The sequence below is a fragment of the Salvelinus namaycush genome, unplaced genomic scaffold (genome assembly GCF_016432855.1).
Source record: "Salvelinus namaycush isolate Seneca unplaced genomic scaffold, SaNama_1.0 Scaffold485, whole genome shotgun sequence".
NCBI classification, from domain to species: domain Eukaryota; kingdom Metazoa; phylum Chordata; class Actinopteri; order Salmoniformes; family Salmonidae; genus Salvelinus; species Salvelinus namaycush.
In genome coordinates, this window is record NW_024061181.1 from 11,028 (window position 1) to 38,187 (window position 27,160).

The 27,160-nt window shown below is 44.5% G+C and overlaps 4 protein-coding genes across 7 annotated transcripts; all 4 read left to right on the forward strand.

Annotated features, from left to right (window-relative positions):
* The first annotated feature begins 406 nt into the window (after positions 1 to 406).
* On the forward strand, positions 407 to 5,023 carry LOC120041604 (zinc finger protein 329-like). Of its 2 annotated transcripts, XM_038986473.1 has the most exons (5): positions 407 to 960; positions 1,249 to 1,432; positions 1,739 to 2,854; positions 3,356 to 3,470; positions 3,507 to 5,023. In XM_038986473.1, the coding sequence occupies exons 1-5, from the start codon at positions 559 to 561 to the stop codon at positions 4,192 to 4,194; spliced, it is 2,505 nt and encodes an 834-aa protein (XP_038842401.1). In that variant the 5' UTR covers positions 407 to 558; the 3' UTR covers positions 4,195 to 5,023. The 2 variants fall into 2 exon arrangements, with proteins under 2 accessions (XP_038842401.1, XP_038842399.1); XM_038986471.1 differs by having other exon boundaries at positions 408 to 960; positions 3,356 to 5,023.
* A 245-nt stretch (positions 5,024 to 5,268) lies between these two features.
* Positions 5,269 to 10,185, forward strand: LOC120041605 (zinc finger protein 27-like). The gene is made up of 4 exons (XM_038986474.1): positions 5,269 to 5,476; positions 6,795 to 7,026; positions 7,465 to 8,427; positions 8,603 to 10,185. The coding sequence occupies exons 1-4, from the start codon at positions 5,468 to 5,470 to the stop codon at positions 9,724 to 9,726; spliced, it is 2,328 nt and encodes a 775-aa protein (XP_038842402.1). The 5' UTR covers positions 5,269 to 5,467; the 3' UTR covers positions 9,727 to 10,185.
* Positions 10,186 to 12,652: 2,467 nt separating this feature from the next.
* LOC120041608 (zinc finger protein 182-like) lies at positions 12,653 to 16,675 on the forward strand. 2 transcript variants are annotated; one of them, XM_038986478.1, is made up of 4 exons: positions 12,653 to 13,063; positions 13,453 to 13,684; positions 14,398 to 15,231; positions 15,512 to 16,675. In XM_038986478.1, the coding sequence occupies exons 1-4, from the start codon at positions 13,061 to 13,063 to the stop codon at positions 16,000 to 16,002; spliced, it is 1,560 nt and encodes a 519-aa protein (XP_038842406.1). In that variant the 5' UTR covers positions 12,653 to 13,060; the 3' UTR covers positions 16,003 to 16,675. The 2 variants fall into 2 exon arrangements, with proteins under 2 accessions (XP_038842406.1, XP_038842405.1); XM_038986477.1 differs by having other exon boundaries at positions 12,653 to 12,989.
* A 2,843-nt stretch (positions 16,676 to 19,518) lies between these two features.
* LOC120041606 (zinc finger protein OZF-like) lies at positions 19,519 to 27,160 on the forward strand. Of its 2 annotated transcripts, XM_038986475.1 has the most exons (5): positions 19,519 to 19,855; positions 20,111 to 20,276; positions 22,183 to 22,437; positions 24,655 to 24,855; positions 25,694 to 27,160. In XM_038986475.1, the coding sequence occupies exons 1-5, from the start codon at positions 19,847 to 19,849 to the stop codon at positions 26,338 to 26,340; spliced, it is 1,278 nt and encodes a 425-aa protein (XP_038842403.1). In that variant the 5' UTR covers positions 19,519 to 19,846; the 3' UTR covers positions 26,341 to 27,160. The 2 variants fall into 2 exon arrangements, with proteins under 2 accessions (XP_038842403.1, XP_038842404.1); XM_038986476.1 differs by lacking the exons at positions 24,655 to 24,855; positions 25,694 to 27,160 and having other exon boundaries at positions 22,183 to 22,629.

The window sequence follows — 27,160 nt, forward strand, 5'->3', positions numbered from 1 at the left end:
ATTGATGAGGAATTAATTAGGTTCATGATATCATTAGTTACTGTATCCTATTGCAGATATGTCTGTTTAATTCATTGACACAACACATGATCTTTACTTTATTGAAGCTCCCTGATGGTGCTAAGAAACCTGATGACTGGCAGCAGTAGTATACCTACATCATGTGAAGACGGTCAGTGGGACCTTCTGCATAAGGTATTTGATTGAATAAATCATCATTGCAACAACTTGCATCTCTCAATTCAACAAACCGTTCAGTACCTATTCGGAAATTCTCCAGTTTTACGTCCTGTTTGTATTCACACTCCAGTACAGTAGGTGGCGGTAATGCGCATTTTCAGTTGGTTTGCAAACATTACAAAAAACAACAACATTACAGTAGAATCAAAAAGGTGAAGAAGAAAATAGGAAGTAGTCGACGAGAAGCTAGCTAGAAGGGTAAATATTTAGCTAGCTGCATCACTTCAGAATACTGTACTAACTCATTAACAATCTATTTAACGGATTGTAGCTGTCTTGCCATTGACTACATTTTTGTTGGTACGTGGGTAGGACAATATGAGTGGAGAGAGGGAAACGTTGTTGGATGGAATCGAGCAGAGTTTGTGGAATTTAACCGAGAACAATTTACGTTACCTGTGTGAACGTTGTGGAATAGCTGGCCAAGATGGCTCCGACGTTAAAGGGAAGAATTATCGCTCGTTGCGTCGTAAAATAGAAGAATATTGTGAAAGTGATGATTTAATGAAATTAGAGGACCAGGGAATGTCTTGGTTACTCCAACTGCAAAACGACATCAAAACAATACAGCAAGATGCTAGCCTCAGCCAGTCAGCGCAAGTGGACACACTGGACGGCACCGAACCAAGCAGAACCAAGAACGAGAGGGGCGCTGAGAGGTTGACAGACCCAGCTCCAGAGAGACACATACCACCAGAACGGAGGGAGAACGTGAGTGACGTGAGTATTACATCCCAGTCACAGAGACTTCACAGTTACTTGCCAGATAATTATAGTAGATCAGATACAGATTAGCTCAGCTTCAGCAGCCTAGAATCGCAGGCTATTTAGCCCGATCTAGGATCAGTTTAGCCATTTCGGATCATAACGAATGAATTATGTAGATAGGGGGGTGGGACCTGATCGTAGATCAGCACCAATACTCTGAGACGCTTTATTAATGTATAGGCCCAGATCCTTATCACTTTGTTAAGACTGCACTGACACACTCTCTATGTTGTATCGTAGGACTCAGAAGACCCATCCAGACAGTCCCCAGCCAGTTCTTCAGAACCCCAACTCTCGGCGTCATCACCGGGTCCTGACAGGAACCATGGTGACCAGAGGTCAAAACTGGGTAGTCTGCGGATAGTTCTACAAAAAGTTGTTGTCGTCAAGGAGGAGGAAGACGACTGGGATTGTTGTGTTACAGGTAAGTGATTAGATGTGTTAAGATGAGATGTACTTTAATGTCCATTAACTTAGAGCACTTTGTGTTCGTTTTCGTGTTAGTGCTGGATTGAACGAAAGACCGCACAGTCTGTAGGTAATTAGGCACGCCTAGGTGCAGGAGCCTATCTCCTGTTTCTGTAACGGAAGGCAGCTTGTTGTACAAGCCTTGGGACAGAATGTACAAGTACACCCACTGGACAGGATATTATACCCCAGGACCTAATGAAGAATAACAACATGAGCTGGACTCCTCTGGTCCTTATTCTCTCCCGTCTCTGTCCCACAGGTGAGAGTCCCAACCAACCATCTGCCAGTGAATATAGTCCCTCTTCATCGGAAGAACCAGAACATCCCGAATCCGAAGATCCAGAACATTCCGAATACGAAGATCCTGAACATTCCGAATCAGAAGAACCTGAACAACGACGAGTGAAACGCAAAACTAAGACTCACAGCTGCCTAGCGTGTGGGAGGAAGTTTGTCTCCTTGTACACACTAAGGAGACACCAGAACAGGACCCACACAGGAGAGGAGACGGAGAACAGGACACACACAGGAGAGGAGACGGAGAAGAGTAAAGGACAGAGTCCTGCTTCAGGAGAACCTGAACAACAGAAGAGGAAATGGGGAGTCAGGAAGACCCACTCCTGCCCCGAGTGTGGAAGACACTGCCCATCGTTATCAGCACTGAAGGTCCACCAGAGAATCCACACTGGAGAGAAGCCTTACCTCTGCTCTGAGTGTGGGAAGGGCTTCACTTATCAAAGTAGCTTGAGATTACACCAGAAGAAAGACTCCGCTGACAAGGTGACCTGCTGCTGTGGACAAGAGTTCTCCTCAAAGTGCGTTCTGGAGGTTCACTTGAAGACAGACACTGGAGCCAAGCCTTACACTTGCTGTGTGTGTGGCAAGGGGTTCGGTAAAAAAGAACGGCTAAAAGAACACCAGAGATCCCATACAGGAGAGATGCCTTACTCTTGCTCTTTCTGTGGCAAGGGTTACTACCAAAAACCGGCTTGGAAAGCCCACGAGCGAACACACACCGAGGAGAAGCCCCTGTGCTCTGTGTGCGGACGGACCTTCTCTAATAAGACTACATTAAAAGTCCACCAACGAACACACACAGGAGAGAAGCCTTTCCTCTGCTCTGAGTGTGGCAAGGGCTTCCTCAGTAAAGCATACCTGACGACCCACCAGCGATTCAACTGTTCTGGGGGAGAGGAACGACGGCGAGCAAAGAGATTTCACAAGTGTCCGGACTGTGGGAAGGAGTTCACACAAGCAAACAAACTGGAGAGACACATGAGAACACACACAGGAGAGAGGCCTTACCAGTGCTCTGTGTGTGGGATGAGGTTCAACCAGAAAGGGAATCTCAAAACGCATTTTAAAGTGCACACAGGTGAGTGTCCTCCTTTACCATGAATCCATCCTGATGGACGACTAGCAAACTGTCAGTGAACAAAACCCTGTTGTTTAAAACAACATGTAAACAATGACTTAGTATACTGGGGCGGCAGGTAGTCTAGTGGTTAGAGCGTTGGACTAATAACCGAAAGGTTGTAAGATCGAATCCCCGAGCTGACAAGTTAAAAATCTGTCGTTCTGCCCCTGAACAAGGCAGTTAACCCGCTGTTCCTAGGCCGTCATTGAAAATAAGAATTTGTTCTAATCTGACTTGCCTAGTTAAATAAAGGTAAAATTTGTAAGTCGCTCTGGATAAGAGCGTCTGCTAAATGACTTAAATGTAAATGTAAATGTATACTCATCCACACCTTAACAATAACATTCTTGCATGTTGCATTGGTTGAGTCCCAAACGACACCCTATTCATCTATAGTGCACTACTTTTGACCAGGGCCCATATGGGCTCACTGAGTGTCTGTGTGTCTTGTCTATACAGGAGGGGATCCCAGTTTAGTGGCTGACATGGAGACTCCCTCTGAACAACCTCGGGACAACAGACGTAAAGCTGGGAGACCACAACGCTGCCTCCATCAGCATGACGAGGAGGGAACATCCCACCACCTCCCGGCGCCACAGAGGGAGGAAACATCCCACCACCTCCCGGCGCCACAGAGGGAGGAAACATCCCACCACCTCCCGGCGCCACAGAGGGAGGAAACATCCCACCACCTCCCGGCGCCACAGAGGGAGGAAACATCCCAACACCTCCCGGCGCCACAGAGGGAGGAAACATCCCACCACCTCCCGGCGCCACAGAGGGAGGGAAGCCAACACCTCCCGGCACCACAGAGGGAGGGAACATCCCACCACCTCCCGTCAGCACAGAAACCCACCATGTCCCCCAGGGGAGAAAAACACTATCTCTGCCCTGAATGTGGCAAGACTTACACCCGGGAATACGACCTCCGAGTCCACCTCAGAACGCACACAGGAGAGAGACCGTACCAGTGTGATGAATGCGGAAAGACCTTTGTTCGGAAACAAGGGCTCCGTCAACACCGGCGGTCACATGCTCCCAAGCCCATGGGACCGACCCGTCAGTTAGGCAGGCCCGTCAGCATGGGTTCCAGTAGCAGAAGACCTCACCAATCACCCAGGATGGGAAGCTCTAAGCAGCAGTTGTCCAGGGTTGATAAACCCATGCCTCCGTGCTCTAGTGTAGAGAGAGCCATGCCGTTCCATACAGTGGAGAGACCCATGCCTTTACATCGAGTGGAGAGACCCATGCCGTTACCAGACATGGAGAGAGAACACTGGCAGTACTGGCACCTTTAAACTCCATGGCTATGTCTGGCATCCTATTCCCTATATAGTGCACTACTTTTGACCAGGGCTCATGGGGTTCTGGACAAATGTAGTGCACTATAAATGGAATAGGGTGCCATTTTGGACACACTATGTCTCTCGTGACTAAACAGAACTGTTCTTCTTGCTTCCGTTTGTGTGTGTGTGTGTGTGTGTGTGTGTGTGTGTGTGTGTGTGTGTGTGTGTGTGTGTGTGTGTGTGTGTGTGTGTGTGTGTGTGTGTGTGAGTGTGTGCGTGCATGTTGTTGCTTCCTCATTTATGATCAGTATAATAATCGTTACCACTGAGCAAGATAATCTTGCCAACTGTAGTTATAGTAACGTACATATTTTTAATCAACAAAAATTAAGCGATTGCATTTTTGTCCATTCTAGTGTTTAAAAAAATATCTTATGTTACTTATTGAAGCTGTAATGATACAAAACAAATCCACAGTGACGTACATGTCATAATGCCAGTGTCAAACGTTGGCCCTTTTTGTATATGCCTTATAACATTTTAATTTCATTGACAGTATAAGCAGAGATGGCTAAGTTGTAAGAGATGTCATCTGTTGTCTTTACACTTCAGCCCGGATGGTGGTGTGTGTGTGTTGCTTCCTCATCTGTGATCAGTACAATAAAGTCTGCTGTATTGTGTAAGATAATCACTCCAACTGTAGTTGTCATCCTGTGCATATTTTAATCAACAAAAATGAAGTGTTTGCATTTTAGTCCTTGTGTTTTTTTATATCTTATGTTACTTATTGAAGCTGTCATGATACTAAGAAATCCACAGTGACTTGCATGTCATAAATGCCATGGACCAATAAATTAACATTGGGAGGGGGGAAAAATGTATTTCTCTCTTTATTACCTTTATCTATAAAAAAACATTTGACTTCAGAAACGGTCAGACAGCTACGTTGCAAGAGACTTGTACTCCATTGTCTTTGTTCTCCAGACCGAATAGGGGCGCTAAAGCACAAACAAAATACGACCTCATACCAGAAGTAGGAAGCCAAACTGAGTTGGACAGTTTACCGAACTTCACTTATAACACCTCATCGTTCAAAACACTTTTGCAGAAAAATGTATGAAAGTAAGAACGCAGCTTTTGATTAAATAGTCTCAGGCGTTGGTATTTCCCAGCTTTCATCCAACGAGACTCGAGGTTACGACCAACAACATTGTCAGTCATCATTATACAGTTTAAACTAAACTAGCTTTCTAGTTAGTTAGCTCAGGGATTAATTCCCTATGCTATGGACGAGGTAAGAATCTGAATGTGTGCTAGCCACATCTCTTTTCTGCAATCTGCTCAGCGGTTGCTATACCAAATGTTGTGGCTAGCTAGCAAATCAAGTTGCTCAGTATTTTATAGACTACAGCGAATGGTAGCAACATCAGTAACGTTACTAGCTAACAATGTTGTAGCTTGCTGATATGATGTTTTCTATGAAGGTAACGTAGCTAGTTAACTGGCCAGCTAGCTAGATGAATGACAATACAATCAACAGTAGCTGGTGTATTTTGGTTTGCATTGATTGATATCAAATGTTATTGGTCATATACACATATTTAGCATATTTTATTGCGGGTGTAGCGAAATGCTTGTGTTCCTGGCTCCAACAGTGCATTAGTATCTAACAATACACAACAATACACAAATCTAAAAGTAAATTAATGGAATCAAGAAATATATAAACATTAGGACGAGCAATGTCGGAGTGGCATTGACTAAAATAAAGTAAAATAGAATACAGTATATACGTAAGACTAAAGCAGTATGTAAACATTTTTAAAGTGACCAGTGTTCCATTATTAAAGTGGCCAGAGATTCCATGTCGGTGTATATAGGGCAGCAGCCTCTAAGGTGCAGGGTTGAGTAACCGGGTGGAAGTCATCTAGTGATGGCTATTTAAAAGTCTCATGGCCTTGAGATAGAAGCTGTTTTTCAGCCTACCTGTCCAACTTTGATGCACCTGTACTGACCTTGCCTTCTGGATGATAGCGGGGTGAACAGGCTGTGGCTCGGGTGGTTGATGTCCTTGATGATCTTTTTGGCCTTCCTGTGACATCGGGTGCTGTAAGTGTCCTGGAGGGCAGGTAGTGTGCCCCTGGTGATGCGTTGGGCAGACCGCACCACCCTCTGGAGAGCCCTGCGGTTGCGGGCGGTGCAGTTGCCGTACCAGGTGGTGATGCAGCCCGACAGGATGCTCTCAATTGTGCATCTGTAAAAGTTTGTTAGGGTCTTCAGGGCTAAGATACATTTCTTCAGCCTCCTGAGGTTGAAGAGGCGCTGTTGTGCCTTCTTCACCACACTGTCTGTGTGGGGGGACCGTTTCAGATTGTCAGGGATGTGTACGCTGAGGAACCTGAAGCTTTCCACCTTCTCCACTGATAAGTTCCTAAACCAGTTATACTTAGCTGGAAAGGTTTATTTCAAAGAGAAGTTGTCTTTTTCCATAACAAGCAAACAAAAAAATTGCCTTGCTATTTAGGATGGTGTCATATTGCTAAATCTACATATTAAATAATGGAACTAGCTAGTGTGCTGTTAAAACTGCGCTGTCACTCTTCATCATATAGGATTCTGAAGACCCGTCCAGCCCGTCTCCATCCTGCTCCACTGAACCCCAACCCACTGTGTCCCCGGGTCCTGACAGGAACCATGGTGACCAGGAGGACAGTAACCATGGTGATCAGAAAGACACAGCGCAGGGTCAGGAGAGGGTTACTGTGAGTCTGGACATCAACAGTGAAACACCAACATTTAATATTGTAGTCAAAGAAGAAGAAGACTGGGAACTAGATAATACAGGTGGGTAGCTGGAGCCAGGCTAACTTGGGATGAGTCCCAAAGGGTATGCTATTCCCTTTATAGTGCACTACTGTAGACCAGAATGGCACCCTATTCCCTTTATAGTGCACTACTGTAGACCAGAATGGCACCCTATTCCCTTTATAGTGCACTACTGTAGACCAGAATGGCATCCTATTCCCTATATAGTGCACTACTGTTGACCAGAATGGCACCCTATTCCCTATATAGTCCACTACTCTTGACCAGAACCCTATGGCTATGGTCAAAATTAGTGCACTTTATAGGGTGCTGTCTTGGATAGCTTTGCCATAAATTCTACAACAGGAGAAGCACAGGAGATATTGTAAAATAAGGGAGAAACCCGGTAGGTATGCATATGCACACTGAGTCTGACTCAGTCTCACTGACTATATCTGTCCTGTCTCATCCCCACAGGAGAGAGTCCCAGCCATCACTCTGCAGGTGGGAAGAGACCCTCTACATCAGGAGAACCTGAGCAACACCAGATGAAACGCAGAACGAGGCAGAAAAAGACCCACCCATGCCCAGATTGTGGGAAACACTGCCAGACATTATCGGCACTACAAATACACATGAGAACCCACACAGGAGAGAAGCCTTACGCTTGCTTTGTGTGTGAGAAAACGTTCATTATTAGGCAAGCTTTGAAAACACACCAGCGAACACACACAGGAGAGAAGCCTTATACCTGCTCTGAGTGTGGGAAGGGTTTCGCTCATCAATGTAGTTTGAGATACCACCAAAAGAGGAATTCTGAACAGATTAAAACAGACCCGAATGAGAAGATGACCTGCTGCTGTGGACAAGAGTTCTCCTCAAAGTGCGTTCTGGAGGTTCACTTGAAGACGGACACTGGAGCCAAGCCTTACACCTGCTGTGTGTGTGGCAAGAGGTTCAATAAAGAATCATTAAAAGAACACCAGAGATCCCATACAGGAGAGATGCCTTACTCTTGCTCTTTCTGTGGCAAGGGTTACTATCACAAACCGGCTTGGAAAGCCCACGAGCGAACACACACCGAGGAGAAGCCCCTGTGCTCTGTGTGCGGACGGACCTGCTCTAGTAAGTATACGTTAAAAGTCCACGAGCGAACACACACAGGAGAGATGCCTTACCTCTGCTCTGAGTGTGGCAAGGGCTTCATCAGTAAAGGACTCCTGATGACCCACGAGCGATTCAACTGTTCTGGGGGAGAGGAACGATGGCGACCAAAGAGATTTCACAAGTGTCCGGACTGTGGGAAGGAGTTCACACAAGCAAACAAACTGGAGAGACACATGAGAACACACACAGGAGAGAGGCCTTACCAGTGCTCTGTGTGTGGGATGAGGTTCAACCAGAAAGGGAATCTCAAAACGCATTTTAAAGTGCACACAGGTGAGTGTCCTCCTTTACCATGAATCCATCCTGATGGACGACTAGCAAACTGTCAGTGATCAAAACCATGTTGTTTAAAACAACATGTAAACCATGACTTAGTATACTCATCCACACCTTAACAATAACATTGTTGCCTTGTGTCTGTCTCTCCGTCCGTTTGTCTGTCATGCAGGCAGGGATCCCAGTTTGCTGCCTGACATGGACATGAGGACGACTTCTTCAGAAGCAGCGAAACAACCTCCGGACAACAGACATGATGTTGGGAAACCACAACGCTGCCTGAATCAGATTGGCAAGGAGGGGACCCACAATCTACCGGCACCACAAACCCACAACCTACCGGCACCACAAACCCACAACCCACCGGCACCACAAACCCACAACCCACCGGCACCACAAACCCACAACCCACCGGCACCACAAACCCACAACCCACCGGCACCACAAACCCACAACCCACCGGCACCACAAACCCACAACCTTCCGGCACCACAAACCCACAATCTACCGGCACCACAACCCCACAATCTACCGGCACCACAACCCCACAACCTACTGGCACCACAACCCCACAACCTTCCGGCACCACAACCCCACAACCTTCCGGCACCACAAACCCACAACCTTCCGGCACCACAAACCCACAACCTACCGGCACCACAAACCCACAACCTTCCGGCACCACAAACCCACAACCTACCGGCACCACAAACCCACAACCTACCGGCAGCACAACCCCACAACCTACCGGCACCACAACCCCACAACCTACCGGCACCACAACCCCACAACCTTCCGGCACCACAAACCCACAACCTACCGGCACCACAAACCCACAACCTACCGGCACCACAAACCCACAACCTACCGGCACCACAAACCCACAACCATCCGGCACCACAAACCCACAACCATCCGGCACCACAAACCCACAACCATCCGGCACCACAGAGGGAGGTAAGCCACCACCTCCCGTCAGCACAGAAACCCACCATGTCCCCCAGGGGAGAAAAACACTATCTCTGCCCTGAATGTGGCAAGACTTACACCCGGGAATACGACCTCCGAGTCCACCTCAGAACGCACACAGGAGAGAGACCATACCAGTGCTATGACTGCGGGAAGGCCTACGTCCGGAAAAACAATCTCCAACAACACCAGCGGTCACATGCTCCCAAGCCCATGGGACCGACCCGCCATTTAGGCAGACCACCCAGGGTAGGCTCTAGTAGTGGAAGGTCTAACCAATCACCCAGGGTAGGAAGAGCTAAGCAAAAAATACATACATCAATGTAAATATGAGAGACTCATGCCCTTACCGCAGATGGAGAGAGGACACTGGCAGTACTGGCACCTTTAAACATGTGGCTGGGTCCATAACTTCATCCCAAATGGCACCCTATTCCCTATATAGTGCACTACTTTTGACCAGGGCCCATATGGGAACCTTAAGGGCTCTGCTGAAATGTAGTGCACTATATAGGGAATAGGGTGCTATTTTGGACACCCACAATGCCTCTTATGACTACAGAATCGTTCTTCTTTCTGGTGTGTGCGCATGTCTGTATGCACTCACGTATTTGTGTGTGTGTTGTTGTAATCAGTACAATACAGTCCACTGTGTTGTGTAAGATAATCATACTATGTAATCCTGTGCATTTTATTTCATATATCTTATTTTACTTATTGAAGCTATCATGATACTAAGAAATGACTTGCATTTCATATAACGCCATGGTCTAATAAATGAACATTTGGGGGAAAACGTCTCTCCTTTATTACCCTTATCCAGGACACACTGACGTCACAGATGCGCGACTCTTTCGCGGCAGTAAGAAAGCCATTCAACATAGCCTAGATTGACGTTCTTATTACTTCTAAACAAAATACACTTTTTGGGGTTCTTATAGGCTTACAATGATGTTTTGATTCTTTCTTGAACAGTCGCTAAGATTATATTTGGTTGTGATCTTTGCAAAATAACTATTTTGGATGTAGCAGTTGTTAGCTAGAATGCTAACGCTCAATGATTATAGCCAGTCGCAAAAGCTAGCCAAAAATACATTTTACTAGTTTAAGTATAATGCAGTTGATTTGTGATGACACAAACATATTAAGCAGGACATTCATACGAGCCTTAAAATCCAAGTATAATCCAATAGTAGTGTGAAATGCACTGATAAGCAACATGTAAATAGAGGCTTTTTTTGCTGGCATTCTATAAGAACTCCCCCTTGTTCTTCCACCAACTTGCGGGAATGTTTGCAAACAGAAAGGGGTCTATAAAACATTTGATTTCAGAAGCGGTCAGATAGCTACAGGTAACTGCCAGAATAAAGGAAATGGGTTTCAGCCAGGGATCTCCAACCTTGTTCCTGGAGAGCAACCCTCCTACATGTTTCGCTCCAACCCCAGTTGTAACTAACCAGATTCAGCTCATCAATCAGCTAATTATTAGAATCAGCTCATCAACCAGCTAATTATTAGAATCAGGTGCGCTACATGAAGGTTGTAGCAAAAACCTACAGGATGGAACAGTGTTGTAGAGTCCTGGTTGAAACCTACAGGATGGAACAGTGTGGAGAAGCCTGCTTTAAACCTACAGGATGGAACAGTGTTGGAGAGGCCTGCTTTAAACCTACAGGACGGTAGCTCCCCAGGAACAGTGTTGGAGAGGCCTGGTTTAAACCTACAGGATGGAACAGTGTTGGAGAGGCCTGCTTTAAACCTACAGGACGGAACAGTGTTGGAGAGGCCTGCTTTAAACCTACAGGATGGAACAGTGTTGGAGAGGCCTGCTTTAAACCTACAGGACGGAACAGTGTTGGAGAGGCCTGCTTTAAACCTACAGGACGGAACAGTGTTGGAGAGGCCTGCTTTAAACCTACAGGACGGAACAGTGTTGGAGAGGCCTGGTTTAAACCTACAGGATGGAACAGTGTTGGAGAGGCCTGCTTTAAACCTACAGGACGGAACAGTGTTGGAGAGGCCTGCTTTAAACCTACAGGACGGAACAGTGTTGGAGAGGCCTGCTTTAAACCTACAGGACGGAACAGTGTTGGAGAGGCCTGCTTTAAACCTACAGGATGGAACAGTGTTGGAGAGGCCTGGTTTAAACCTACAGGACGGAACAGTGTTGGAGAGGCCGGCTTTAAACCTACAGGACGGAACAGTGTTGGAGAGGCCTGCTTTAAACCTACAGGACGGTAGCTCCCCAGGAACAGTGTTGTAGAGCCCTGGTTTAAACCTACAGGACGGTAGCTCCCCAGGAACAGTGTTGGAGAGCCCTGGTTTAAACCTACAGGACGGTAGCTCCACAGGAACAATGTTGGAGAGCCCTGGTTTAAACCTACAGGACGGTAGCTCCCCAGGAACAGTGTTGGAGAGCCCTGTTTATAACCTACAGGACGGTAGCTCCCCAGGAACAGTGTTGTAGAGCCCTGGTTTAAACCTACAGGATGGTAGCTCCCCAGGAACAGTGTTGGAGAGCCCTGTTTATAACCTACAGGACGGTAGCTCCCCAGGAACAGGGTTGGAGAGCCCTGGTTTAAACCTACAGGACGGTAGCTTCACAGGAACAGTGTTGGAGAGCCCTGGTTTAGGGTGATCACTCAAATTGGCTGTAATGAGGGACGAGTGTTTGCAGGTATTTGTTTTTTTCCTTTCAATTAAGACAGAGATCCTTACTAAAGAGTGGCCTTTATTCGTCAATCAAGTACAAGGGTGGAGCGAAAACCTGCAGACACTCGGCCCTCCCCGGAATGAGTTTGACACGTGCTCTAAGGCAGCGTTTCCCAAAACCATGCCAGGAAAATGCATCCTACACCATAACATAATTTGTATCCCTCATTTACTCAACAGTTTTACTCCAACACTCAGACATATTTTACAACATATTTGTGTTTAGTGAGTCTGCCAGATCAGAGGCAGTAGGAATGACCAGGGATGTTCTCTGTTTAGTGAGTCTGCCAGATCAGAGGCAGTAGGAATGACCAGGGATGTTATCTTGATACATGCGTGTATTGAAACATTTTCCTGTCCCGCTAGCATTCGAAATGTAATGGGTACTTTTGGGTGTCAGGGAAAATGTATGGAGTAAAAAGTACATTATTTGGAGTAAAAAGTTGTCGAAAATGTAAAGTACAGATACCCCCCAAAACTACTTATGTAGTACCTCAAAGTATTTTGACTTAATTAAGTACGTTGCACCACTGCAAGAGATCTGTAATCTATTGCCTTTAACTTCCAGACCGCATTTCGGCGCTAATGCACACTCAAAAGACAACCTAAACCGGAAGTACGAAGCCAAAGAGAGTTTGACAGTTTATTTACCAGTTTATTTAAATGTACATTGTAACGTTAGCATAGCTATTTGTAAAAATAATACAGTAACTTTCGATTAAATATTCTCAGGTGTTGGTATTTCCCAGCCTACATCCAACGAGACGCGAGGTTACGACCAACAAAATTGGCAGTCATCATAAATTAAAACTAAACTAGATTTATATCTAATTTATCAGTTAGCTAGCTAGCTCAGGGATTGATTTACAATGGAAGAGGTAGTAATCTGAACGTGTGCTAGCCACATCACTTTTCTGCTCTGCAAACTGCTCGTTTGTTGCTATACCAAATGGTGCGGCTAGCTTGCAAGTCAAGTTGCTCAGTATTTTGTAGAGTACAACGCATGCTAGCAACAGCAGTACTAGCTAGTTACGTTGTTGTTGCTTGATGATGTGGTTTTGTTTTCTAGTAGGTATCTAACGTTAGCTAACATAAGGTAACTTGCTAGCTAGCTAGGTGAATGAAAATCCAATGAAAATTAGCTGCTGTAATTTGGTTTGCATTGATTGATCGTTTTTAAACCAGGTATATTTAGTTGGAACGGTTTCTTTACTGAGAAATGGTCATTTCTATAACAAGCAGAGACATTGCCTTGCTGTTAAGGATGGTGTCATATTGCTGAGTCCATCTTTCATAATGAAGCTTGTTGTGAAAACTGCACTGTCACTCTTCATCATATAGGACTCTGAAGACCCGTCCAGCCCGTCTCCATCCTGCTCCACTGAACCCCAACCCACTGTGTCCCTGGGTCCTGACAGGAACCATGGTGACCAGGAGGACAGTAACCATGGTGATCAGAAAGACACACTGCAGGGTCAGGAGAGGGTTACTGTGAGTCTGGACATCAACAGTGAAACACCAACATTTAATATCGTAGTCAAAGAAGAAGAAGACTGGGAACTAGATAATACAGGTGGGTAGCTGGAGCCAGGCTCTCTATGGTCCACTGGGCTCTAATCAAAAGTGGTGCACTATATAGGGAAATAGGGTGGCATGATTTGGGACTCAGTCTTGTATGTTGCCCTAAATCTGAATGGGAGTAGCACGGGAGGTGGTGTAAAACAATGGAGAAACCCAGTAGGTATGTACAGTAAACTTAGACTCAGTCCCAGCCATCACTCTGCAGGCGGGGAGAGACCCTCTACATCAGGAGAACCTGACTCAGTCTCACTGACTATATCTGTCCTGTCTCATCCCCACAGGAGAGAGTCCCAGCCATCACTCTGCAGGCGGGGAGAGACCCTCTACATCAGGAGAACCTGAGTCTGACTCAGTCTCACTGACTATATCTGTCCTGTCTCATCCCCACAGGAGAGAGTCCCAGCCATCACTCTGCAGGCGGGGAGAGACCCTCTACATCAGGAGAACCTGACTCCGTCTCACTGACTATATCTGTCCTGTCTCATCCCCACAGGAGAGAGTCCCAGCCATCACTCTGCAGGCGGGGAGAGACCCTCTACATCAGGAGAACCTGACTCAGTCTCACTGACTATATCTGTCCTGTCTCATCCCCACAGGAGAGAGTCCCAGCCATCACTCTGCAGGCGGGGAGAGACCCTCTACATCAGGAGAACCTGAGTCTGACTCAGTCTCACTGACTATATCTGTCCTGTCTCATCCCCACAGGAGAGAGTCCCAGCCATCACTCTGCAGGTGGGGAGAGACCCTCTACATCAGGAGAACCTGAGCAACACCAGATGAAATGCAGAACGAGGCAGAAAAAGACCCACTCATGCCCAGATTGTGGGAAACACTGCCAGACATTATCGGCACTACAAATACACATGAGAACCCACACAGGAGAGAAGCCTTATACCTGCTCTGAGTGTGGGAAGGGCTTCACTCATCAATGTAGTTTGAGATACCACCACCAGAAGAAACATTCTGAACAGATTAAAACAGACCCGGATGACAAGATTGGCTGCTGTTGTGGACAAGAGTTCTCTTCAAAGAATGTTCTGGAGGTTCACTTGAAGACAAACGCTGGCGACAAGCCTTACGCCTGCTGTGTGTGTAAGAAGACTTTTACTCATAAAGCATTACTGAAAGTACACCAGCGATCCCACACAGGAGAGAAGCCTTTCTCTTGCTCTCTGTGTGAGAAGAGTTTTACTCAAAAAGGAAATTTGACAACACACGAGAAGTCGCACGCCGGAGAGAAACATCCTTGCTCAGTCTGTGGAAAGAGTTTCACTCAGAAAGGCTATCTGAAGATTCATCAGCGGCTTCACTGTTCTGAAGGGGACTTGAGTTCCTCTGTATCAAGAGAACTTGAACACCGACAGAGGAGAGCTAAGGAGACTCACAGATGCCCAGACTGTGGGAAGGAGTTCCCTCAAACATATTACCTGGACAGACACATGAGAACACACACAGGAGAGAGGCCTTACCAGTGCTCTGTGTGTGGGATGAGTTTCACGCAGAAAGGAAATTTAAAAACGCATCAGAAAGTGCATACAGGTGAGAACACTTTATGCTGTCGTTGATTTATTATTATTGATTAATCCTGATTGACGACGACAGCCTACACTCCTAACAGCTTAACATGTAGCACGTTGCATGTAACACATTCATGGAAGTCGTAGGACCCTGGTTTGCAAGCTACAAATAGTGTGTGGGCTACAGAGAGAGAGAAAAAACAAAGTGGAATTAAAACAAATAGGGCATTAAATTACATTTTAAAACTAGGAAATAGGATATCTGAAACAGCTCAGATTTGCACACTGTTTCTTTCCCACAGGAGATTATCCCAGCTCCTGGTCCACCGGTGAGGGTAGTCCCTGTACATCGGGAGAAGCTGAACAACACCAGGAGAACCACACGGCCGTCACATCTCACGCCTGCCTAGTGTGTGGCGAGGTATACTCAAACCTCCCAGAACTACACAAACACATGAGATCTCACTCGGGAGAAAAGTGTCTCATCTGCCCTGTGTGTGGCAAGACTTACTCCAGAGAATTTGACCTCAAAGTCCACCTCAGAACACATACAGGAGAGAAACCCCACGAGTGCATCGAATGCGGCAAGAGCTTTGTCCGTAAACAAGGGCTCCGGCAGCACCAGCGGACACATGATGCCAAGCCCATCGGACCTACCCGCCAGTTAGGCAGGCCAAAGCAGTTAACCACCATGGACAGGCCAAAGCATTTATCCAGGGCTCAGATGTCCAAGAAAGTGCCTAAAATGGAGAGTGATACAGAGATGCAGGACTGCCAGTACTATGACAATTAACCGCGACTTTGTCTCTTAGTAGGTAGAGTTCTTCTCGCTGTGTCTGTGTTGTCGCCATCTCTGATCAGTAAGATAATCATGCTAACTCTCACTCATCAATCAACATATTATGATCAACAAAAAGGGGGGGGGAGTGTCCCTTTTTTGGGGGTCAATTTTTCATCAATGCTGTGATGGTGCTAAGAAATCAACAGTGACTTGTAGCCCACTTGTGAAATGTTCCTCACTGATAATAACCATGTCATGATTAATAAAGAAGCATTCTGGTTAGGACACCTGTTGTCTTTCCCTCCAGGCACAGCGTCCTTCTCGAGATAATTTTGAGTCCATTCACAGTGCATGAGGTTAGCTAACGTCAGCTAGGTAGGTAACTAGTTGGCGCCATAGAGATCCTATTAAATTATCCTATTAAATTACAAGAGGGGCTATGCCATAAACCCTCAAAGTTCCATAGTGGAGCCAAAATGGCAGCCATCTTGGTCAGGGAGAAATACAAAACCAGTCTAATTGGTATGAACGGCAGTAGGTGATGCATTTCCTGTTTTTACTGATGCAGGAAAATAAAAGTAAGACGTGATGTATCAGAAATTGTGTCGTAAATTACATTCAACCTAAAATATTGGTCATATAATTAGAAATACCTGTTATACAGGTTTTATACAAATGTTCTGTATAAATAATCTCTAAAATATATGCAAACAGACCATAAATGTCTCCGGGTTTTTTTTTCTTGGAAAGCTGTGACTGCTTTTATATCATACAATATTACTACTTGTTGCATTTACAAGTTGTCTAGTTAATTTAAACAATTGATGTAATCATTCCTGTAAATCTGCCTGGCTAGCGAGCTAACACACGTACAGTGCAGATAAATTCTTCACATTAGGTGAGATTCTACATGTTATTCTGGGTGTAACTCACAGAGAACCTATTCAATTAGATTAGGTGAGATTCTACATGTTATTCTGGGTGTAACTCACAGAGATCCTATTCAATTAGATTAGGTGAGATTCTACATGTTATTCTGTGTGTAACTCACAGAGATCCTATTTAATTAGATTAGGTGAGATTCTACATGTTATTCTGTGTGTAACTCACAGAGATCCTATTTAATTAGATTAGGTGAGATTCTACATGTTATTCTGGGTGTAACTCACAGAGATCCTATTCAATTAGATTAGGTGAGATTCTACATGTTATTCTGTGTGTAACTCACAGAGATCCTATTCAATTAGATTAGGTGAGATTCTACATGTTATTCTGGGTGTAACTCACAGAGATCCTATTCAATTAGATCAGGTGAAATTCTACATGTTATTCTGTGTGTAACTCACAGAGATCCTATTAGATTAGGTGAGATTCTACATGTTATTCTGTGTGTAACTCACAGAGATCCTATTAGATTAGGTGAGATTCTACATGTTATTCTGTGTGTAACTCACAGAGATCCTATTTAATTAGATTAGGTGAGATTCTACATGTTATTCTGTGTGTAACTCACAGAGATCCTATTAGATTAGGTGAGATTCTACATGTTATTCTGTGTGTAACTCACAGAGATCCTATTTAATTAGATTAGGTGAGATTCTACATGTTATTCTGGGTGTAACTCACAGAGATCCTATTCAATTACATTAGGTGAGATTCTACATTTTAGCACAGCTCAACATTACTATCTTTACATTATGGAACACTTCACATCAAAGAAACAACTGTACAGGTACCCCCTGTATACAGCCTCGCTATTGTTATTTTACTGCTGCTCTTTAATTATTTGTTACTTTTAATTATTTTTGGGGGGTATTTTTTTTCTTAAAACTGCATTGTTGTTTAAGGGCTTGTAAAGTAAGCATTTCACTGTAAGGTCTACACCTGTAGTATTCGGCGCATGTGACAAATAACATTTGATTTGACACTGGCAGCACTACTATCTCTACCCTCTTTCAGAAGTGTGCACTTGGTCACGACCCCTCATGCATTTAAAGCCATTGGATTGGTGCAAGCATGGCTAGAGGGAGTTTCCACCATATTCCTTTTACACCAATCCCTTCCTTTAAATACATGAGGGGGAGTGTGCGAGTGCACAAGGGTAGAGAATCCGATTGTAACCACTGGCCTTTGACCGAGTACTCGTAAACTCACACAGAGTCTTTCTTTCCTGCAGAAGAGCTCCCCTGGTTTGTACCCTGTTGAGGAGAATCCCTCTACAATAAGATTACCTGCCCACCACCGGGAGAAGGTAAAGAGATCTCACCACTGTTCAACGTGTGGGAAAGAACTGCTCATATAAACTAAGGTTACACAAAGGTTAGTGAAGCCTCACTGTTGCTCTGTGTGTGGGAGGGGATTCACACAGAAAGGAAATCTGGAAACGCAAAAAGGTGAGAAGAAGCCTTAGCCCGAGACCCCGGACAATGGAAAGACATTCCACATCTCACATTTTACGTAAGAATAATAATAATCTCACGCTGATTTAAGTTATTCTGAGCCAGACTATGAAATTTGTCAGTTTGATGTAAAAAGCTAACTAGATCTCAGCTTCAACCTCTTCCATGCAGGACTGAACCCCAGGTTGTGGTCTCCTGGTGAGGAGTCCCTCTACATCAGGAGAACCGGAACAGCACCAGGAGCACAACACAGCTAGGAAGACTCACCTACCAGCTCCACAGATGGACACGAGAACTCATTAAGGAGAGAACCAGCCTCACCAATGCTCTGTTTGTGGGAAGCCATTCACTGAGAAAAGGACAATTAGAAGACCACTAGTTAGAAGACCACTAGTTAGAAGACCACTAGTTAGTGCATATTAAAGAGAAGCCTTACCTCTTCCCTGACTGTGGGAAGAGATTTGTCAGTGGAAGCTATATTCAAATGGGCTTAGAAGTCACGAGAGAACTCACACTAGAGAAAGACCCTACAGCTGCCCTGTGTGTAGAAAGAGTTTCAAGCAACAAAATCAAGTACCAAAACATTTATAGACACACACTGCCCCATCTGTGGAAAAACGTATGGTTCAGAAGATTCTCTCAAAGACCACTTAAGAGTTTACACAGGGGAGAGATCTTACCTTTGTGCTGAATTTTATTTCAGCTTTATTTAACCAGGTAGGCCAGTTGAGAACAAGTTCTCATTTACAACTGCGACCTGGCCACTTAAATAATGTTTACATACTGTTTTACCCACTTTGTATGTATATACTGTATTCTAGCCAAGGCTAATGCTATATTACTACTGCTATACACACCTTTTCTATTGATATGCTGTCTATACACACCTCAACATATATACAATGACATTCCAGCATCAGACATTGTTCGTGCTCATATTTCTTAATTTCCACATTTTTATTTTGGGTGTTTTGTACTGTTTGGTATTACTGCACGAGCAAGAAACATAAGCATTTCACTGCACCTGCGAAAACATCTGCAAAATATGTGCACGTGACCAATACAATTTGATTTTGATTTGGTTTACTAACGCGCACCAAGAAGACGACGTAAACCAAACACGGAAGTAGTAATGCAGCTAGCTGATGTTAACTAACCAGTTTATTTATCGCACTTCAAAGCATTGTAGCTAGTTCCATACAGCTAATATCACCAGATATAATTTATGATACGGTTATGGTAACGTTAAGTATTATTCACTGGCTGGACTAGTTAACGTATGGAACTATGAAACGCGGGATTTCCACCTCTGCCAGTTTAGGAGCTAACGTTACAATACTAGCCAGTTGTAGCAGCGCGCTATCGTTAGCTAACATTTCTCCCTCACAGCACAGCAAGAGACTGGAATAACTCTGGCACAACAACATATTCTTTGATATATTTGAAGCGCATTCACAATGCATGAGGTGAGAAGACAAACTCTAACCTATTTGTTTGCTAACGTTAACTAGCTAGCTAAATTAGCTAACGCGTTAACGTTAGCTAAGCAACTTCACTTGTCAGAGTTGAATAAGTCGATAAGTTGTCAGGACGGTTAGCAAGTTATCTCAAAATAATACGTTATCAACCCTAACTAGGCTAGTTTTTAGGACTGTAACAAAGCTTAATTTATATTATTGATACAATGTGTGATGTGCTCTCTCACCTTGGCTTTTTTATAGTTTGATGAACACCAACAGTCAAAATGGCGGAGTCCTGACTGTAACCATGGTGACCAGCAACACCAGAGCAGCAGACTCCAGGGTCCCGAGATGGTCCAAAGTTTTAACATTTTATTCAAAGAGGAGCCACAAGACGATCATGAACCTTGGGGTCAGAGAAATACTGGTGAGTGTGCAAATGCCTTTCAATAGTTGTCCCATGTAGCTGGACACAGAGAGAATAATCTGACAAAGACCAAGGTTTTTCGTCCCAAATGACAACCCTTTAGTGCAATACATTGATGCTGTATAGGGAACAGAGTGCCATTTGGAACGCATATCATTTTTGTGGACATTGCTTTTGTATCATCAAGAGCATTAAAGGGTCAGCTGTAGCAGCAACCAGTGAGCAGACAGAGATGGCTTTATTAGTTCATGCTGATAGTCCAATAAGATCCCACTTGAGAAAAAAGCTCCACCTTGTCCTCTGACAGGTCAGGTGGAATCATCCCCATACTGCTTCGACCAATCAGATCTTAACAAGTGTGTAGGGTCTATTTGGAACTGGGCCTCTAATGATGTTCCCACTGGAGCTAGACGGACCGGACTCTTCCTATATCTCCACAGTAGAGACAGGAGAGAGTTGCAGCCTTCATTCTGACAGTGAGGAGGTTCTACCTCAGGAGAACCTGAACAACAGGACACAAACAACAACAAACACAAACCCAAGAAGACACACGGCTGCAGAGAGTGTGGAAAGGAGTTCCCTACCTCGTATAAACTACGCAGACACCAACAGATCCACCAAGGGGGGAAACCTTACCGATGTTCTGCATCCAGGAAGAACTTGAAGCTACACCTGGTAGTGCACACAGGAGAGAAACCTTACTCCTGCCCTGTCTGTGGCATGGGCTTGACTCAGCAGGAAAATATGACTGCCCACACTGTAGAGCGAGAGAGAGAGTAACGACACTGAGGAGGAAGAGAAGGAAGAAGAGAAAAGGGTGGAAGAAGAGGAAGTAGGGTGATTGATATATTCTGAAGGAGATTTAGGTAATTGGGATCCTCTTCAGCTCGGTAAGTAGTGGTGAAAGGATGCCTTTAAAAACATAGAAGATAGACCCCAAATGGTACCCTATTCCCTACATAGTGCACTACTTTTGACTAGGGCCCAAATGGCACCCTATTCCCGACATAGTGCACTACTTTTGAATAGGGCCCAAATGGCACCCTATTCCCGACATAGTGCACTACTTTTGACCAGAGCCCGCATAGGGAAATGGGTGCCATTTGGGACACTATACTATACTACCATATGGGTTGGGTTAAATGCGGAAGACACATTTCAGTTGAAGGCATTCAGTTGTACAACCGACTAGGTATCCCCCTTTCCTTTCCGTTTCCATAGTAATGGACCTACAGGTAACTGCTAAAAAAGAGGAAACGCCAACATAAAGTGTTTTAATTGGCTGTTGGGCCACAAGCCAGAACATCTTTAATGTGCCTTGGCATGAATTCTACAAGGGTCTGCAACTTTCTTGGAGGGATGCGACACCATTCCATTCTTCTACGATAAATTCCATAATTTGGTGTGTTGTTGTTGATGGTGGTGGTGGGAAAACGCTGGCTCAGGCCCCGCTCCAGAATCTCCCATAAGTGTTCAATTGGGTTGAGATCTGGTGACTGAGACGGCCATGCCATGTGGTTTACATCGTTTTCATGCTCATCAAACTATTCAGTGACCACTCGTGCCTAGTGGATGGGAGCATTGTCATCCTGGAAGAGACCACTCTCATCTGGATAGAAATTATTCACCAAAGGTTGACGGGGATCAGTCAGAATGGCAGTGTATTTATTGGTGTTTATCTTGTCCTCTAAGGGGTTGATTGGACCTAACCCATGCCAGGAAAATGCACCTCCACAACATAACAGAGTAGCCAGAATACTAATTTACTCAAGTGTTTCCTTTATTTTGGTAGTTACCTGTAGGTCTAACAGAGCAGCCAGAATACTAATTGACTCAAGTGTTTCCTTTATTTTGGTAGTTACCTCTATTTGCTCTATTACTAAATCCTTATTATTTTCCTCCACAGGAATGAGTCCTGCCTCCAGCCACGGCAGTGAGGAGACTACCTCTACATCAGGAGAACCTGAGCAACACCAGGAGAACCACAACACAGCCACGACGTCTCACCGCTGCTTTGGCTGTGGACAGGAGTTCCCTGCTGCCTATGACCTCGTGTTACACCAGAGGACACACATAGAGAGAGGCTTCAACAAGTCTGTCTGTGGAGAGCTGTTCTACCAGAAAGAGTTACTCAAAACACATCATCAGAAAGTTGACACAGGTGAAAAGCCACAGAGATCCTTTTAAATAATGAGATTGTTGTGTGTGAGCAGCCATGTCGGGAAACCATGACTGCTAGAGTGTAGCCAAAGTGATTTGAGTGACTGACAATATGGTTTATCACACTAAGTTTACCACAGCTCAACATTAGTGATGTTGCATGTAAAACTCAACTACAGTACCAGTCAATAGTTTGGACATACCTACTCATTCAAGGGTTTTTCTTAATTTTTTATTATTTTCTACATTGTAGAATAATAGTGAAGACATCAAAACTATGAAATAACACATATTGAGTCATGTAATAACCAAAAAAAGTGTTAAAAAAATTAAAATATGTTTTATATTTGAGATTCTTCAAAGTAGCCACCCTTTGACTGGATGACAGCTTTGTGTAACAGTATAACTTTATAACCGTCCCCTCGCCCCGACCCGGGCGCGAACCAGGGACCCTCTGTACACATCAACAACAGTCACCCACGAAGCATCGTTACCCATCGCTACACAAAAGCCGCGGCCCTTGCAGAGCAAGGGGAACCACTACTTCAAGGTCTCAGAGCAAGTGACGTCACCGATTGAAAGGCTATTAGCGCGCACAACCGCTAACTAGCTAGCCATTTCACATCCGTTACACTTGCACACTCTTGACAGTCTCTCAACCAGCTTCTCCTGGAATGCTTATCCCGACAGTCTTGAAGGAGTTCCCACATATGCTGAACACTTGTTGGCTGCTTTTCCTTCACTCTGCGGTCCAACTCATCCCAAACCATCTCAATTGGGTTGAGATCAGGTGATTGTGGAGGCCAGGTCATCTGATGCAGCACCCCATCACTCTCCTTCTTGGTCAAATAGCCCTTACACAGCCTGGAGGTGTGTTTGGTCATTGTCCTGTTGAAAAGCAAATGATAGTCCCACTAAGTACAAACCAGATGGGATGGCGTATCGCTGCAGAATGCTGTGGTAGCCATGCTGGTTAAGTGTGCCTTGAATTCTAAATAAATCACAGACCGTGTCACCAGCAAAGCACCATCACACCACATCATTCATTCTCCATGGTGGGAACCACACATGCGGAGATCATCTGTTCACCTACTCTGCGTCTCACAAAGACACGGCGGTTGGAACCAAAAATCTCAAATTTGGACTCATCAGACCAAAGAAAACATTTCCATCGGTCTAATGTCTATTGTTTGTGTTTCTTGGCCCAAGCAAGTCTCTTCTTATTATTGGTGTCCTTTAGTAGTGGTTTATTTGCAGCAATTCAACCATGAAGGCCTGATGCACGCAGTCTCCTCTGAACAGTTGATGTTGAGATGTGTCTGTTACTTGGAACTCTGTGAAGCATTTATTTGGGCTGCAATTTCTGAGGTGCAGTTAACTCTAATGAACTTATCCTCTGCAGCAGAGGTAACTCTGGGTCTTCCTTTCCTGTGGCGGTCCTCATGAGAGCCAGTTTCATCATAGTGCTTGATGGTTTTTACGCCTGCACTTATAGAAACTGTCATCAAGGCAAAGTGTGGCTACTTTGAAGAATCTCAAATATAAAATAAATTAGGATTTTTTTTAAAACACTTTTTTGGTTACTACATGATTCCATATGTGTTATTTCATAGTTTTGATGTTTTCACTATTATTCTACAATGTAGAAAATAGTAAAAAATAATGAAAAACCCTTGAATGAATAGGTGTGTCCAAACTTTTGACTGGTACTGTACATTGCAGACGTTGCATTGCATCAGCCAATGGTTGCGTGCCGTGTCATCGACTGCACAGTCGGGCATCAGATTGCGTATCGTATGACGTGTTTTGATGATAATATTTATGTTAATCACCTATCCATGCGTCGTGAGGTCTGGCATGCTTCTGCAATGCAGTCAGCCTGGAATGTGACCAGTGATAACTCACGTAAAAAAAAAAAAAGAAACACGTTGGCCTTTTACTAGTAAACCGACACGGTGGCCGTGTCCGAATACCCATCCTAGCGTACTAAATAGTATGCGGAAAATAAAGTGTTATAGTATGTCTTCACTATTGTTCATTTTGGTACAGCGCGTCACTTTATCTGATTATCAGCTGTGGTCAGACACGGGAGTCAGGAAAACACGCGTGAATTCCACTAGAACAAACGCCGAAATGAGTGTGCCGTTTTTAAGTATGTAGTAGACTAGTATGGGGTATTCGGCCACGGCCACTGTCTTTCTTTCTTTTCCTGCGTCAGGAATACCTGTACAACACCAGAAGAATCCCAAAGCTAAGAAGTCTCACGACTGTGTAGTTTGTGGAAAACAACTATCGGAAGCCATGAAACTGAAGAGGCACATGAGAACACACACAGGAGAGAAACCTCACGGTTGCTCTGTGTGCGGCAGGGGATTCACACAGAAAGGAAATCTGAAAACACACATGAAAACACACAGAGGTGAGAAGAAGTCTTATATTACTGTCCTAGTAATAACTATGCATAGCAGTAACTATGGAAACGTTTGTCATCTGTCCCTGTAATAACTATGCATAGCAGTAACTATGGAAACATTTGTCATCTGTCCCAGTAATAACTATGCATAGCAGTAACTATGGAAACATTTGTCATCTGTCCCAGTAATAACTATGCATAGCAGTAACTATGGAAACATTTGTCATCTGTCCCTGTAATAACTATGCATAGCAGTAACTATGGAAACATTTGTCATCTGTCCCAGTAATAACTATGCATAGCAGTAACTATGGAAACATTTGTCATCTGTCCCAGTAATAACTATGCATAGCAGTAAATATGGAAACATTTGACATCTGTCCCAGTAATAACTATGCATAGCAGTAACTATGGAAACATTTGTCATCTGTCCCAGTAATAACTATGCATAGCAGTAACTATGGAAACATTTGTCATCTGTCCCAGTAATAACTATGCATAGCAGTAACTATGGAAACATTTGTCATCTGTCCCAGTAATAACTGCATAGCAGTAACTATGGAAACATTTGTTATCTGTCCTAGTAATTACTATGCATAGCAGTAACTATGGTTTGTCAGTTTGTCAGCTTGAGTTTATTGTGAAAAAAATATACTTCAGGCATTACACGTTTTGAAATTTGAACACTTTTATCAGATAAAAAAAAAATGTTGAGTAGTTCTGGAAAGAGAAAAATGTCCGTCCTAGGAAGTGACTGTATTTCCATTGGACTTTCTTACTTCTTCACGAAGTACATGCTGGTTTGACTGACCTCACATTATCTCACACCATGTCCTCCACGCAGGACTGAACCCCAAATTGTGGTCCGCTGGAGAGGACAGTCCCTCTACGTCAGGAGAACCCGAGCAACACCAGAAGAAGCACACAGCTAAGACATTTCATAATTGCATAGATTGTGGGGAGATATGCCAAACTCTACCAGCACTAAAAAAACACATGAAAACTCACACCAGAAAGAAGCCGTCTTACCAATGCTCCCTTTGCGGGGCGGAATTCACTGAGAAAGGGCAAATCCAAGACCACCAGTTACAACATGTTGGAGAGAAGCCGTACTCCTGCCCTGACTGTGGGAAATGTTTCGTCAATGAAAGCTACATTAAAATTCACCAGCGAACACACACTGGAGAGAGACCCTACAGCTGCCTTGTGTGTGGAAAGAGTTTCGTGAAAAAAGCATACTTAAAATGTCATTTACTGACACACACTGGAGAGAAGCCATACCTTTGCTCCATCTGTGGGAAGACATACAGTAGAGAAGGAACTTTCAAAATCCACCAGAGAGTTCACACAGGAGAGAAACCATACCTGTGCACTGAATGTGGGAAGCGTTTCAGCTGTAGAGCAAACCTTTATTCACACAAGAAGAGACATGATGGCAAACCCATAGGACCTAAACGGCAGTTAGGCAGACCGAAGCAACTGCCAAACTGACAAATGGGACAGGAAAAATGTACTTGTGTAGTGTCTCTCCTGATCACCAGCAAAATAGTTATGTTCATCTTGATTATGCATTTCCCATTAATGGACATAAACAATAGAAGATTAAGGAATGCAGCTGTGGATGTCTGAAAGACTGAAATATATAAAGCACAGGACCTAAGTAGCAGTTAGGCAGACCCAAGAAACTACCATTGGGGACAGTGCTGGTTAAATTAACTTACTCAGTGACCTCCTTTTATGTAAGACATCACAGTTGAAAAAATATATATGGCCCATGGAAATCAAGAGAGGGTGGTCTACAGAGAGAAGTGGGATTAAAAAATGAATGATCTGTAATCGAGAGGAGTGGCTAACCAGCATCAACAAAGCCGGAGCAAACTCGACGCCAGGGGACGGTGAGGTGCGTTGCCGAGGCTGCGGATCTGACTGTCTCTCCGACTCTGACTGACTGGCTCCCTCCGAGACCAGGAATGCTTCCTCCGCTCTCAGTACCATCTGTTCTGTTTCTCAGACGACCCTCCATCCGTCAGCTCTCAGACGACCCTCCATCCGTCAGCTCTCAGACGACCCTCCATCCGTCAGCTCTCAGACGACCCTCCATCCGTCAGCTCACATCCATGCAGATTTGTATGTTTTTTGGGGTTCAAACTTGAATGTGCTGATATTGAGTTTTTAGCTGCCAAGTTTTATTGGTATGTAACTGATATGAAAGTTGTATTGTCAATTTGTTTTGTATTTAAACGGGGACAATCAAGTCAGTAAAGTAGGGTCTACATGTAATAATAACAGAGTGGTGAGGAGGAGCTCCACC

Bases quoted from the DNA above. Each gene is read 5' to 3' on its own strand.
- LOC120041604 (XM_038986471.1), top strand. From the start codon at position 559: ATGAGTGGAGAGAGGGAAACGTTGTTGGATGGAATCGAGCAGAGTTTG. The intron at 1,433-1,738 runs GTAAGTGATTAG...TCTGTCCCACAG, and splicing joins CTGGGATTGTTGTGTTACAG to GTGAGAGTCCCAACCAACCA. The intron at 2,855-3,355 runs GTGAGTGTCCTC...TTGTCTATACAG, and splicing joins GCATTTTAAAGTGCACACAG to GAGGGGATCCCAGTTTAGTG.
- LOC120041605 (XM_038986474.1), top strand. The intron at 7,027-7,464 runs GTGGGTAGCTGG...TCATCCCCACAG, and splicing joins CTGGGAACTAGATAATACAG to GAGAGAGTCCCAGCCATCAC. The intron at 8,428-8,602 runs GTGAGTGTCCTC...TCTGTCATGCAG, and splicing joins GCATTTTAAAGTGCACACAG to GCAGGGATCCCAGTTTGCTG.
- LOC120041608 (XM_038986477.1), top strand. The intron at 13,685-14,397 runs GTGGGTAGCTGG...TCATCCCCACAG, and splicing joins CTGGGAACTAGATAATACAG to GAGAGAGTCCCAGCCATCAC. The intron at 15,232-15,511 runs GTGAGAACACTT...TCTTTCCCACAG, and splicing joins GCATCAGAAAGTGCATACAG to GAGATTATCCCAGCTCCTGG.
- LOC120041606 (XM_038986475.1), top strand. The intron at 22,438-24,654 runs GTGAAAAGCCAC...TTCCTGCGTCAG, and splicing joins TCATCAGAAAGTTGACACAG to GAATACCTGTACAACACCAG. The intron at 24,856-25,693 runs GTGAGAAGAAGT...TCCTCCACGCAG, and splicing joins ACACATGAAAACACACAGAG to GACTGAACCCCAAATTGTGG.